Here is a 15,640-nt window from a genome sequence, read left to right on the forward strand (position 1 = left end):
ACAGGGGGACGATGACCTCCCTTGATCTAGATGTGAATCCCTTCATGATCAGGTGGGCGATATAGAAGGTTTTCCTAACTACTTTAGCAACATGAGTGTCAAACGAAAGGCTACTGTCAACTTGGGTCCCCAGATCCCTGTTGACTTTTTCTGTGCTCAGTGGATTGCCACCTATATGGTAGCTAGGGGTAACCTTGTTTTTCCCAAAGGGTATGACTATGCATTTTTTGGCGTTTAACTTCAGGCCATGGCTCTGGCACCAGTTATCCGTTTCTGTGAGGCCCTTCTGGAGGATATCTGTGACAGATGTGTTTTCGACTATGGCCCAGTTTGCAGTCATCTGCAAACTTTGTCAGCCATAACCCTCCTGTGTTTGCTTGTACTTCAGAAAAGTAGATGCCGAACAAGAGTGGACCCAGGACTGAGCCCTGTGGGACACCACTTGTGACAGGCTTTGAGTCTGACATGGCTCCAGCAACTCTGACCCTGTGGGTTCTGTCACTTAGCCAGTTTGCAACCCATCTTGTGATGTATGGGTTTACATTCAAGCTGATGAGTTTTTCGATGATACCCGAGTGGGGTATTGTGTCAAGGCCTTTGCCAGGTCGAGGTAGGCTGTATGGACTGCCTTTCCTCATCAATGGCCTTGGTGACTGTCTCGAAAAAGTCAACCAAGTTTAAGAGGCAGGATCTGCCTTTGACAAAGCCAAACTGGGTTGGATCAAAGTCTGCAAGTTCCCTATGTCTTTATTTATGAGTTCCATTATGATCCTCTCCATGGCTTTGCAGATAAGGCTTGTCAAGCTAATGGGGCGGTAATTTCCAGGGTCTGTGGAGGCACCGCCCTTATGAAGTGGGACCACAGTCGCCGTGCGCCACTCCTTGGGTACGTATCCTGAGGTGAGGCTAAGATTAAACAGCTGTCCTAACTGTGGGTTTAATTCCTCGTTGAGTTCATGAAGCACACAGCCGGGATACCATCCGGTCCCATGGATGCTGTGTTTTTGCCTTAGTGAGGCAGTTCTCACCTGGGCGTTGGAGATGTTTGGGGGCTACAATCCTCTGGAATAGATATCTCTCCTTTTGGGGAGGGGAGAAGTTTGCACTGAACCTGTCCGCCAGTATGTTAGCAATGTGTGTAGGTTCAGTAATTTTCACATCATTTTGAACTAATTCTGAGCATATCTGGGAGTTTCCTCCTAGGTTTCTAACATAGCTAAAGAAGGCCTTATGATTGTCTTTAGAGTCCTTGGCGATTTTTCTCTCAAAATTTGCCTTGGATGATTTTATGAGAGCTCTTAGTTTTTACTTATAATGATCAAAGGTGTCTTACCTTTCAAGGATTTTGCTCTATCTTGTAGTAGCTTCCTTCTTTTGTTGTAGAGCTTGTTTATGGCTGGGGTCCACCAGACTGGATGCTTGCCTTTGGTACAGAGAGTCTTAGTTTTGTTTGGGATTGCCTGATCCATGCAGTCCTGTAGGTGCTGGTAGAAGGCATTTGTAAGTGATTCAGCAGTTTGAGTAATGTTTACCACTGGCTCAGGGGCCTTAAAGGAGACCACACTAGTTTTTAGAAGTGTGAAATCGGCTTTTGAGAAGTTTTTCACTGTGGTCTTTTTGTTTCAGGTGGGGCGGGATGAGGACCTCCAGCGAGATTAGTTTATGATCTGATCTCACCAGTGAGGGGTATACTTCGGTGTTGAACATTTTGATCCCATGTTCGTGATGATGAGATCAAGTATGTTTTCTCCTCTTGTGGGGATGGTGACTAGTTGTTCCATGGCATTTGAGTTTATGAACTCCAGGAATCTTTGGGTTAGAGTGTTCGGGCTTGAGTAGTGTTCCCAGTCTATATTAGGGTAGTTGAAGTCACCTAGTATGATGGTGTTTGGAGATACATTTATCCCTCCAATGTTTTCAGGAAGGCCATGTGAGGTTCCTGAGTTTGAGAGGGTGGCCTGTAACATGCTACAAATTGCAGAGCAGTCTTGCCTATGGTTAATTGCACCTGGATGGTCTCCGATGCATCGTGCGTTGCCACCAACCTTGAGGTGTGGGTGTCCTTTATGAATATGGACACCCCTCCTTTCTTGGTGTTGTCCGGATTTTGGGGCGGAACGCATGATATGAGGTGAAACCTGTTAGTGCTGGGGTGCTCTCAGGAGCCTTGAACCAGGTTTCTGTCACAGCACAGACATCGATGTTCTCCATATTGAGAAGGGCCTCAGTGCGTGCATCTTGAGATTGAGACTTCTGGCATTGAGCAGCATTACCCTTAGTTTTTTCCTTTTGGTGTTCTAGGGTGGTAGGTTTAGAATTTGAGCCTTGCCTAAAAAGGCACTATGGGGTGGCAAGAGCCTTTGCCAATATCCGGAAGCCCAGGGGGACAGGTGCAAGCCGTCCCTTGCGAAGCAGCGTGGCTTGTCCAGCATGTCATCCCAGGCAGACAGACATTGGATTCCCTTTGAATGACACCAGAATTTAAGCCAATTATTAAAGCTGATCATCTTATCACTGTATTGTGGCATCATTCTAGGTGAAGGTAGGATACTGCTCAAGGTCAGGGTCATACCTGCCTGGGCTACATAATCAGAGAGCTCCTCGATGTCCCTTTCATGTAGTCCAAGGAGGTGCGTCTCAGGTCGTTGACACCAGCGTGGACAATGACTGAGTCGTGCTTGTACCTGCTGTTGAGAGACCTGAGTGCTTGCGTTATGTGGCGGATTCTAGCGCCCGACAGGCAGCTTACTGTGACCTTCTCCTTACTCAGTCTGGTGAGCGGACGTCAGTGTGTCTGACTATGGAATCACCAATGACAAGTGTGTCTGGCATTTTGTTTGGCCTTAAGGGCTGTGACCGTTTGACACTCTGACTGTGTGGTCTATGTGTTGCATGTGTTGGGTCGTGAGGTGGTAGTTGTTTGGGTGTCTGCTTTGGTGGCCTCTGCTGTTTTGGTAAATTTTTGAACAGAGCCTCCGAGTATGTCTTTGTGTGAGTATGTGTATGATTTGAAGTTGTGATGGTACCATGTGTGACTGGGTATGTATTGTGTGTGGTTACCTTCTCCTCCTGTCTGGTCTTGCCAGTCCTATGTTGAGAGAGCTCAGCCTCCAGTTTGGCCGTATAGTTGCATCTCTCGCATGTATTTGTGTTTTGTGGGAGAAGGAGAGGATTGTCTGTGTACATGAGGCAATTGTAACATTGCCTCAATATTCCCAGGTTCACCAGTTGAGCTGGAGAGGACACTAGCAACTGATCCCTCGACATACTAGAAGTAGTAGATAAAGAGACTTTCAAAGGACTCCGGGGAAGTGGGTTTTAGGCTGGTGGGGTACTATCTATAATAAGAGTGCTTTATCAAGGTGCAAGTACTGTAGGAGTAAGTGCTAGGCTTTACAGATAGAGAATAGTCTACTTGGGAATCAAGTAGAGATGAACTTTTCAGTTATAGGATATGCTGGTTAGATCAGCAGTACAGCTCGAGGAAGGTAGTTCTAAGGGAAAATTTGAAGAGTGGAATTTAGATGTCCCGAATAGTTTAACCTTGTTTAACCGCCGCTGCTCTTGTGTGCAACAGTGGCAACTCAGCTAATCTTGGCGTTTAGCGTGTTTTATAGCAGGGGGCTGAAGGGAGCTAGGAATTGGCCCAAAACGACCAATGGACTACTAGTTTCTGGCTGAAACTTCACCAAATCAGACAAAAGGCAGCTCAGTGCTTCCCACTCCCACTGGTAAGCAAAGAAACTTCCCTCCTTCCTAATAAGGCAATGGATCAGTAACAGGAACTAAAAACAAAGCCCAGGGATCAGCAACTCTGAAACTGGACTACTCTAGTTCAGTAAGGCGGGAAAACAAGAGTTTTTTTGTTTTATTACAGAGATAAGGAAAAAGACAGTAAATGCTATAAATGCTGTAAATCGGCTAGCGCACTTTAGTGTGTAGCCTACAGAAACAATTTGCAACAATTAGTAACTTAAAGTGCAATAAACAGTGTAAAATGCAGAAATCACTTAAAGTAGCAGTAAAACAGGCGAAATGCAGTCGCTAGCTTAATAACAGTGGGAAAGCCACAAAAATACTTATATCTGGTAGAAAGTCACTCTTTTAGCTCTCTGCTGCTTGGATCACTCTGCAGGCCACCACGAGGATCTGTGCTGAGTTGGTACAAGCTGGAAAACGCGTGTTTAGCGTGTTTTATAGCAGGGGCTGAAAGGAGCTAGAATTGGCCCAAACGACCAATGGACTACTAGTTTCTGGCTGAAACTTCACCAATTCGGACAAAAGGCGCTCAGTGCTTCCCACTCCCACTGGTAAGCAAAGAAACTTCCCTCCTTCCTAATAAGGCAATGGATCAGTAACAGGAACTAAAAACAAAGCCCAGGGATCAGCAACTCTGAAACTGGACTACTCTAGTTCAGTAAGGCGGGAAAACAAGAGATTTTTTTGTTTTATTACAGAGATAAGGAAAAAAAGACAGTAAATGCTATAAATGCTGTAAATCGGCTAGCGCACTTTAGTGTGTAGCCTACAGAAACAATTTGCAACAATTAGTAACTTAAAGTGCAATAAACAGTGTAAAATGCAGAAATCACTTAAAGTAGCAGTAAAACAGGCGAAATGCAGTCGCTAGCTTAATAACAGTGGGAAAGCCACAAAAATACTTATATCTGGTAGAAAGTCACTCTTTTAGCTCTCTGCTGCTTGGATCACTCTGCAGGCCACCACGAGGATCTGTGCTGAGTTGGTACAAGCTGGAAAACGCGTGTTTAGCGTGTTTTATAGCAGGGGGCTGAAAGGAGCTAGGAATTGGCCCAAAACGACCAATGGGCTACTAGTTTCTGGCTGAAACTTCACCAATTCGGACAAAAAGGCCGCTCAGTGCTTCCCACTCCCACTGGTAAGCAAAGAAACTTCCCTTCTTCCTAATAAGGCAATGGATCAGTAACAGGAACTAAAAACAAAGCCCAGGGATCAGCAACTCTGAAACTGGACTACTCTAGTTCAGTAAGGTGGGAAAACAAGAGATTTTTTTTTTTTTTTTTTTTTTTTTTTTCAATACAATTTTTTTTCAATACAATTTTTTTTTTTCCAATACAAAGTTAAGGTCCCAGGCTGGAGTGGGAGCTCTCCTGGTGTGTCTTAAATTTTTAGTCCCTCTTGGAATTGTTTTAGCAAGGGGTGAGAGAAGAGGGGTGGCTCAGTATTCAGTATTATACTGTGCTGAAATGGCAGAGGCATGAATTTTAACTGATGAAAAGAATAGGGCCTTGTGGAGCATTTCTGTGAAGTACTCTAGAGTGCCCAGGAACAGTATCTTTTCCACTTTTCAGCATAGGATTTTCTAGAACTAGGCCTCCTTGCCTCCAGGATGACATCCAGCACCTGCTTACTGAGGGATGCTAGAGGAGAGCTCAAGGAATTAGCCAGGCTGCAAGGTTCAGGGTTTGAAGCTGAGGGTGCAAAATATGGTCCTCCTGCTGGGACAGCAGGGAAGGGGTCTGAGGCAGGTGCAATGGTTGCAGCAGTGTCATACTGCGCAAGAGGGGGTACCAGTGCTGGCGTGGCCAGTCTGCTGCAATCAGTATTATCCTTGGCTTGTCCTGTTTGATCTTTAGTAGAACCTTCAAAAGTAGAGGCAGAGAGGGAAAGGCATAAACCGAGAGTCTTTCCCAGGTAAAGGACAGAGCATCCACTTTCCAAGCTTGACTGTGGGGGAGTTCTTGTGCAGAATTTGTTCAATTAGTAGTTCTGAGGGGAGGCAAACAGGTCTACCTCTGGAGTCCCCCATTTGTTCCTCAAGAGGTTGAATATTTTGGGTTCTAATTTCCATTCACGTGGGTCCATGAGATTTCTGCTTAAGTCGTCTGCCAGTGAATTTAGTTTGCCTGGCAGAAATTGTGCTTGTAGGTGTACTTGGTAGCTCAAGGCTGTGTTTCACAGAGCTATGGCTAGTCTGCAGAGAGGATACGAGTGGGATCCCCCCTGCTTGTTTATGTACCACATAACTGTGGTGCTGTCCATCTTTACCAATAGTTGTCCTGGAACAGTACAGTCTTTGAAGGCTGTCAGAGCATTCTGTACAGCTAACATTTCTTTTTGACTTGATATGCAGGTGCATCCGTCTCGGGTTCTATTTGCCCTGAATGTATGCTGCCCTGCCACGTGAGCCCCCCTTGCATAGTCTGATGTGTCTGTTGTTAGGGTTTGGGCGGCAGGGGGTAGAGTGAAAGGGAGTCCCTTGTTGTGGTAGCAGGCCTCTGCCCACCAAAGGAACTCTGTCCTTATACAAGGAATGATAGGAATCATTGTTTCCAGGTCCTGAGAATGTTGACACCATAGGCTTTTTAGATACCATTGGAGTTACCTCATATGCAGTCTTGCATATGGAATTAGTAGAATGCAAGAGGCCATGAACCCCAAAGTTTGAAGTAGGTTGTCAAATAAACTTGTTTCTCCGGAGTGAGAAATGCCATCTGGGAAGTTGTGTTCAAGCTTGCTCCCAGGAATACCATCTGTTGGCAGGGTACTAGGTGAGATTTCTTTTCATTGATGGTGTACCCCAGTGAGGTTAGAAGTTTCTTTACGAATGCCAGGTGTTATAATAGCAAGTCCTGGCTTTCTGCCTGAATTAGACAATCCTCCAAGTATGGGTAAATCTGAATATTTCTCTGCCTGCAAAATGCAATGGTTGAAGCTAGACACTTTGTGAACACCCTGGGCGCAGTAGATAAGCCAAAGGGTAGTGCAGAGAACTGAAAGTGCATGGAGCCTGCCCTGAAACGCAGGTATTGTCTGCAGGATCCTCTTACTGGGATGTGCAGGTAAGCTTCCTTTAAGTCTAGGGTTGCCAGCCAGGCATCCTTGGCTAGCATAGGAAGAAGCTGTTAAAGAGTTAGCATTTTGAATTTTGGAACCACCAGAAAGGTGTTGAGAATAGAGAGGTCCAGGATAGGATGCCAGGAGTTGTCTTTTCTGAGTAACAGAAAAAGTCTTGAATAAAAACCTTGCCCCCTTTGTTCTGCTGGGACAGGCTGAATAGCCCTGATACTGAGAAGAAAGAGAACCTTCTGTTGGGCCTCCACCCACTGATTTGGGGGTAGGTCTCGCCAACCATTTGGGGTTGGTAGTGTGTGGAAGTGGAATCTATATCCTTGGGAAACTATGTTCAAAACCCATTTGTCCTGGGTAATGAGCTCCCAGTTTTTTGCATGCAGGGCGAGCTTTCCTCCTAAGGGAGCAGGTAGTTGAGCAGGGCTTGGAAGGGTTAAGGTCAAGTCATTTTTCTGTAGGGGGATGGCTTACTACTCCCTGCTTTGGAAGTGGGAGCCCCCCAATGCTTAGATCTGTGCGTAGCATGAGACTGTAGCCTTGGTGGTCTGCTGTTCCTGGGTTTGGGCTGAGAAGACCTGGAATGGACTGGAAAGGACCAATTTTTTGAAGGCCAATGCCTACTGAATCTGGGAGGCTGTACTTGCAGGAAATCTTTAACAGTTTGCATAGATTTAGCTTTTTTCTCCATCCTTTTGAGGACGACTTCTGTTCTGTTGCCAAAAAGGCGGTCTTGGTTTAAGGGAGCATCCAGTAATTTAGCTTTAACATGATCTGGCAAGTGTTGTTCCTTAAGCCAAGCATGTCTTCTAAGTACAGATCCAGTGACAGCAGCCCTGCAAGATGCTTCTAAAGTGTCAAAGCCACATTGCAAAGTATGTTTACCAACTTGTTCTGCAGAATGCATTAAATCTTGCAAGTCTTTGTGTTCATCAAAGTCAGGAATCAACATCATTTTCTGTTTAAGTAGTCCCATAATATGCTGCTGATAATTTAACATATGAAACTGGCAATTTAAAGCCCTAAAGTAGCAGAAGTGTACACCTTCTCACCCCATCTGTCTAAGGCTCTAGACTCTCTATCAGAAGGGGTAGGATTTTTGGCAGCAGTAACCTTAATGCCTTTTGGTCCTTGGGAAATGGTCTCTGGATCTGCAGAAGGATTCTTGAAGAGGACCTTGTGAGAGTCAGGTACTCTGTAGTACCTGTCAGGTTTTCTGGGAGCTGGAGGTAAAGTGTCTGGGGTAAGGCTAGATTCCACGAAAGCATCATCTACAATGTCCAGAATAGGAGGGACAGCTAAAGGCCTGTGTTGAGGCAGGAGTAAGAATTTCCTAAGTCTCTTTTTGGACTCAGAATAATCCTGGCTTTCCCAGCGGAAATACTCCCTAAGAGTATGCAAGGTTTCACCGAAAGAAACATTTTCTGGAGGGGAAGCAGAGGGAATGGAATCCTCTGCATCAGAATCCTCATAAGTAGATAAGGGGAAATCCTGGTAATCAGAAGAAGCAGAGATATCAGATTCCTGATCAGAAGAATCAGAAGGAAAATCAGTTCTAGGTCTCTTAGAGGGGGAAGGTTGGCTTCCCCTAATTAAGGTAATAAGGTCTTCAGCCATTCTAAGAATTTGTTTTTTTAGGCACATGGGCCTGAGTCTGTGGTTTGGTCATGGGTTTTCTAGGCGTAGTGCGAGTTTTTGGCCTGAAGAATTCAGAAGGTAACGATGGCGTTGGTTTAAAATGAATGTCTGTAGGCCTAAATACACCCTCAGAAGCCGGTGCCTGCACAGCGGCTCTGGACCCTTCCAAGGTAGAGACACCCCCAGGTTCCATAGTCAAAGAAGCATCTCGCGGCATACCGGACTCCAAATGGGTCTCAGTAGAGGCCTGCAAATCTGAAGTAGCGGGTATCTGGGGCTGCGAAAGCACCTCACTGAGTACCGGCAGACTGGCAACTAGCTTAATGGAAGCGTCGTCAGCAGTTTTGGACCTATACGGTCTGTCTCTGTCTTTATCCTTACGTTTTGTCGGAAAACCGATAGTCGGATGGCTTAATGAAGCCATTTTGGAGTACTGAGATCGAGTATGAAACTAAATGGCTGCAAAAATAGCCCGACGACGAATAGTTCGGGCGTTGAACAAGGCACAAAACTGACAGTGAGGGACGTCGTGGTCTGGGCCTAAACAGGGGATGCAGTAAGAATGAAAATCTCTATGAGGTATTTGCTTTCCACAGGCAAGACAATTGTTAACTTTTACTGACATTGGTTAGAGCAAGAAAAAGGATCCCCAAGGGGGTACTTATCTTTTCTGAAGACTTAAGGTTTGAAACTCGAAAACGAAAATTTCAGGAGACGGCCGACCGGCACTTGCGAACTGCTTCTGCTTTGGGCACCGCATGGCAATAAAGACTGATGTAATGGCATTGGCTGCATATTTTATACCCTTGACGACCTGACGTCATAGAAGAAGCGACAGCATCCAATGCAGAAATCCGAAGACTCTGGTATTCAGGCTGGGTGAGGGCTACCTGCATGCAGATAACCCAAATGTGATGACTGCTACAGTGAAACACAAAGAACATCTCCCTGCCTTTGGAATGAGAGTGGTCTACTGTTTGGTTCTCTGCTGTCCCTGGGGTGGGAGTCTGGGTGGTCTGTCCCTGCGGGGCTTGCCTTACCCTTGTCTGCTAGTTGCAGGAAAGGACCAGTGTTTTGGTTGAAAATTTCTGCTGACCTAGGAGGTTGTATCTGAAGGAAATCTTTTACTGTTTGCATAGATTTTGCTTTGTCTTCCATCTTTTTAAGCACCTCTTCTGCTTTTTCTCCAAACAAGTGGTCCTTATCCAAGGGTGCATCAAGTAATTTAGATCTGACAAGTTCAGGGAGAGGTTGTTCCTTCAACCATGCATGTCTCCTAATGATGGATCCTGACACTGCTGCCCTGCTTGAGGCTTTTAGGGGGTCATATCCACAGTGTAATATCAGTGTTTAGCCACTTAACAAGTAGAGTGCAGTAAATCTGCTAACTCTTTCGAAATGGCAGTCAGGAAAGGTAGAAAATTTTTGTTTTAACAGTTCCAAAGTGTGTTGTTGATGCTTTAACATGTGGAACTGACAGTTGAGAGCTCTTATAGCCACGAATGCAGAGGTGTGTACTTTTTACCCCATCTGTCCAGAGCTCTGGAGTCCTTGTCAGAAGGAGTAGGATTCTATGTAGAACTAGCCTTAGCTCCTTTTGGTCCCTGTGTAATGATCTCTGGGTCTGCAGCAGGATTTCTGTACAGGTGTTTGTGAGAATCTGGAATCAGTAGTGCGAAAGGCCTCCTTGGACGCTGGTGCCTGCATCGCAGCTCTGGACCCAACCGAGGCAGAGACAACCAAAAGCTCGGAAGACGAAGAAGATTTCTGCGGCATACTGAACTCCGAAAGGGTCTTGTTAGAGGCCTGCGAAGGAATCGAATCAGGCATCAGGGGTTGCGAAAGTGCCTCACTGAATTCCGGAGAACTGATGACCTCCTCAGCGGTAGCGTCATCGGAAGGCTTGAGCTTGTGTGGTCTGTCTCTATCTTTATCCTTATATTTCTTCGGATTGTCTATGGAAGGTTGGCTGACTGATGCCATTTCGGAATCTGAAGATGAAAGATGAAAATCCCTGGCTACAATAAGAGCTATACTACGAATGGTTCTCACATTAAAGAGGGCACAGAACTGGCAACGGGGGACATCGTGATCTGGGCTTAAACAAGTGACGCAGTATGAGTGGAAGTCTTGGTGTGGTATTTGCTTTCCACAGGTGAGGCAATTGTTAACTTTTTCGGACATCAGTTAGTGCAAGAAAAAAGGATCCTCAACGGGGTATTTAGCTTTAGACATTTTCAGCTGTAAATCAAAATTCTGGTAGCAACCGACTGGCACACTTGCGAACTGCTTCTGCTACGGGCTCCACTGCAAGAAAGACTGATGTAATGGCGTCAGCTGCTCTCCTTTATAGTACTGACGTCAGGCAGCATGCAACAGCAACCGACGCAGAAAAACACTGACTCTGGTATTTGGGCCGGCCGAGGGCTACCACAGCAGGGATAACCCACAGGTGATGACTGCAACAGTGAAACACGAAGAACATCTGGAAATGCCAGGAATCAATAGAGAAATATAAATAGGATTAGGATTGTGAAGGTAGGCATCCTTGATATCCAGAGAAGCCACGACAGCCTGAGGAAGAAGTAAAGGAAACAAGGTCTGAAGAGACAACATGCGAAAGGAAGAAATTTTCAGAAAGGTATTTAGGTGTGAAAAATCCAGAAAAGGTCTCCAAGGAGCCTCCTTTCTGGGCACAAGAAACATTCTTGATTAAAACCCTTTTCCCTTTTGATCCTGTGGAACCTCTTAAATAGCTCCATGATTTAACAGTTGTTGAAGTACCTCTGGTAAAAATTATAACTGTTGCCAAAGTGGCTGAGGAATGCCCATGAAGGGAAGAAGAGATTACCAAACTATGAAATACCCTTTCTGAATTATGAAAAGAACCCATGAGTCTTGTGTTATGTTAGTCCAGAAGAGACAGAGAAAGACAATGGAAAAGAAGAATGAGGCTGTGAGCAATGTGACACTACCTGGCTTGTCAGGAAAGGGCTGTTTCTGACCAGGGGACGCCTGAGTCGTCTTAGGCAGAGGAGCCCTCCTACCTGTTTTCTTATTTTAGGAAGAGGACAGGCATATCTTCAAAGAAAAGTTGGTTTGGAAGAATAATTCCTTCAGAACTTGGGCACATGTGAAATCAAAAGATGTTTCAAGTCCTGTACCTCTTGGACTTGAACAAATCAGCAGTAGCAGCAAACAACAAACCATTGTTATCCAGGGGAGCATCTATCAACGTAACTTTTATGTCATCTGGAAGGGACTGAAGCCTTAGCCAGGAATACTTCCTCAATACAGATCCTGAAGCAGCAGCCTTACACGAAGCTTCTCCTGCATCATAGCTGCACTTGACAGAATGGTGAGCTCTGTGAGGAAGCCCCTAGCTAAGACAAAGCTGACGTTTTCCCCTGAGAATCTGGAAGGTCAAAAATAGCATCAGTAGCCTGGGAAAGGACAGCCAAACATATCTTGTCATATGAATTTAGTAATTAATAGCACGAAAGGCAAAGGTGGCAGAAGTATAGAACTTCTTTCTCAGTCTTTCCATAGTCCTGCTTTCCTTGTCTGAGGGAAGAAGTTTAGTGGTGGCAGTAATTTACAAGGCTTATCTGAAGCCACAGAAATCACCAAAGGGTCAGCAGATGGACACTTGTAAAGAAATTTGCAATCCTCAAGCACCTTATAAAAAAGGCCAGGCTTCTTAAGAGCAGAGGGTGACAATTCGGAACCTGAGCTGTTGAAGAGAAAGTATTCAGTAAAGTGGGCAAAACTGGAGGAACAGCTGTAGGTGAAGAAGACTCCATTTGTAGCAGCTCATATCTCTTTTGTACATCAGAAACTTGGGAGTAATCCCACTTGAAATACTCCCTTATTTTAGCAATTACATCTCCAAAAGTAATCTCCTCAATGTTAGATTCCAGACTAGTAGATTCCTCTTCAGGAGATGCCTACTATAGAGAGGAAGGAATCTGGCTGGTATAAGCCAAGGATTCTTCATCTGAAGAAACTTCATCAGAAAAGTTCTGATTCCTAACTCTTTTTTGAGGGGAAGAAGTCCAAGGAGGAGCAGGGACAGAGACAACCAAAGGAGTCTTCAAAGCCATAAGGGCATTAAATAAGCCCTGGGTAAAGTTCTGCCACTCACTTTGAGGATCCCTGTGTGAAGAAGCATGCTTTGTTTTTTGCTTCTTTTTTTACATGGACATCCGCCTTATACAACTTGGAAGGACCCGGATTTTGGCCTACACTCAATAATAGTCATCGGAATCTAATCCCTCACCAAAATTTGTGGAAACCCATAGGTTCTTCTGTATTAATAAGTCTTGGTTCTCCTGAATATCTGAAATGGACGTCTGCAATGCCTCGGAGGATGTTTACTCTAGTCATGCTACTACTTTTACAACTTAAGGTCAACAATAAACAGAAAAAAATATGAGTAAATACAAATGAAATGATCTACTTCAGAGTGACCTTCTCCAAAGAAGATTAGCCTTGTTCCAAAGGCAAGCAACTGAGAAATTAAAATAACTAAGTAACAGGGGTGTGTGTGTGTGTATTGGGGAGGGGTCACCTGCTGCAAAACATGAATTTACTTTAGCCACTATGAGTTCTGCAGTATTTATGCTGTTTCAGCCTTTTACTTATTTTTTTGTTATGTTTTTTTCCACCACTTCTACTGAGTATCAGCTCCTGTTCTCCTTTCCATGGCACAACCGTCAAGTCAAATGTGGGGTTTTCTACATTTTTCCTACTAAAATTACCCTCACAGTTTTTGTAATACACCTTCCAATGAAGTGCAAGTTGCAGTGCTAGACTTGCAAATGCATGAGTGCTTTCAATTCACCTGTCACACGTGCTACAATGCACTATGGTTGGTCCAGTGGTTCTGGCGTATTCTTCCTTCCCACTGCCACAAGACATCCGTACGGCTGATAAAGCAGCCTCCCTTCCAAAAAGATGGCGGGAGCATAAGTTGACAGCTCAGTCTCCTCTCCCAGTCTCTCCTAACTCTCAAGTCATTAACCAATACTGAGTGTTCTAGGTGGCAATTAGGGTTTTACACTCTGCATCACAAAGCCTGCACATATTCAGCCTTTTCACTGTTGCCTTACCAGCTTCAGGCAAAATGTATTCAGTAATATAAACAGAAGACTTTAGAGGACTCTGTGCTGTTTTGGAGTGATCTGCATTTTCTGTTTATTTGTCTTAGACCCCTTTTCCATTATAACCTACTAGAAAAGCAAAAAGAAACCCACTGCTTCAAAAATTGACATGTAGAATTTGAACCAAAATCCTGTGAAAGGCACAAGACGCAACAAGGAGGTGGAGATGCAGATGAACATTTTTCTTCCAGATCAAGAAAGTCATGGAAACGTCTGCAAAAAGTGATGACATACAAATACTTCTCTGCATAATGTGCAGTATCATCAGCTGGCTGGCATTTGTTAGCATTAACCCTGAAGTCTTTAAATGAGCAAGTCAAATGGCCTACACACACCATCAGTTTAAATTTTAAACTGATAGGCACAATGCCACATAACGGTATGGATGCAAACTGAATCAGTCACTAAAATATTTCAGCAACAGGTACAAGAGTGAACACAGCAGTTTCATTCTGACAATTCTAGACTGATTAAGTTCACTCACAGGTCAAGAATGCTAAGTCCAGAACTGGGATTTTACATACCTAGAATCCAACTCCCTGTTCACAACTACCCATAACAGGAGGCAAGTGACACAGTGCATTTGGGAAAAAAATAGAAAAATTGCTAAACTTATAATCATGCTCAACTTCTGTAAAGGCACCCACAGTATTACATTTTTATCATTTAAACTCAACATTCTTCAAAGGAAACTGTATTTTTGACCCAGTAAAATGGTTACAATTTCTGAAGTGCTCATTATTTTTATATAGTTTCCAAAAGATACACCCTCTCTCATTTTATGAGGTGTGCACTTTTCTGAGAATATCCTTCAACTGAACGAAAATCTTTCAACTGGATTTATGATTTTCAGTGTATACTAAAGTGTTTGATTCTCGGCTGGAGCGCCTTCTGTGTGGAGTCTGCATGTCCTCCTCGCAGTCGAGTGGCGTTCGAAAGACATGTGTGAATGGGCGTGCCTTCGTTGAAGGCTGGGCATCGAGCTGGCACCGTAAAAATCTACTGCCAATCATTGGCGGACCGGAGTTCCGCTGTGGCGACCCGTAACCGGGAAAATCCAAAAGAAGATCATCATCATCACTAAAGTAAAGCACTTTTGTACATGAAATCAGCTGAAGGCCTCTTGAGAAATACCATTTTTTTGGAAGCCACAACTCTGGGGAATCTTGCACCCATTTCCCAGTAAACATGACATGCCTGGTCTTCTAACTAGCTGTCAAGTGTTGTTCAACACAACAGTTTTCACTAAAATTAGATATCAATGACAAAAGTCAAAACTGTGGGTTGCCTTAATATTATACTCTATAAATGATTGTGCGTTTATATAAATAGAAGCACATGCTGTCAATTTGCTGCTAACCATCAAGTCACAGTACAGTGAAACCTACAAAGTGAAATTTACCCAGTGAATCTTGAGGACAGATTTTAACATGGGTGCTGTAAGGTGGTCAAGTTCATGTACCCTCCAAGTGGTTGATGTACTACAACTTGTTGACTTATGATCAAAATTACGGTACTCAAACAAAGTCCACTCAACCACTCTAAGTGCTCCAGCATAACACACAAACTCGCACTCGCACACAATCATCAAGAGAGACATGTCAAAAACACTTGTACATATATCTGAAGGTATATAGCAAATATGCAACTGCATACACATGCACATCAGTGTACACAATACTCAGAATACACACTAGTTTAAGAGGAATACCTGGGGAGGGTAAGTTTCATGTCTGAGTTTTCTAATCTTCACAGCATGAACATTGACCTACCATTCCATATATTACTTAAATAAGATCATGAAATAGAGTGAGCATTCAGATTTCTGATCCCCAAACAAGATTCTTTCTCAGAATTAAACCCATGCAGTTACACAATTAATAAAATTAAAAGCGAGGCACTCACTCGTTTTCCATAACATATGATACAATGGACTGTGCAGTAACAAAACAATTGGGATCCACCTGCCCATCTTCTCCACATATCTTACCTGTCAAACAAAGTATGAACAT

The 15,640-nt window shown here is 44.1% G+C and overlaps 1 protein-coding gene across 1 annotated transcript in view; it reads right to left on the bottom strand.

Annotated features, from left to right (window-relative positions):
- The window catches only part of AKAP10 (A-kinase anchoring protein 10), a gene marked incomplete in the record, with an annotated part of 1,224,755 nt that overhangs the window by 689,160 nt on the left and 519,955 nt on the right, over positions 1–15,640 (bottom strand). The window contains 1 exon segment of the mRNA XM_044054325.1: positions 15,534–15,618. Within this exon segment, the coding sequence (XP_043910260.1) occupies positions 15,534–15,618 (85 nt within the window).

Source organism: Protopterus annectens, chromosome 13.part0 (assembly GCF_019279795.1).
Source record: "Protopterus annectens isolate FY-2018-M chromosome 13.part0, PAN1.0, whole genome shotgun sequence".
Classification (NCBI taxonomy): domain Eukaryota; kingdom Metazoa; phylum Chordata; order Ceratodontiformes; family Protopteridae; genus Protopterus; species Protopterus annectens.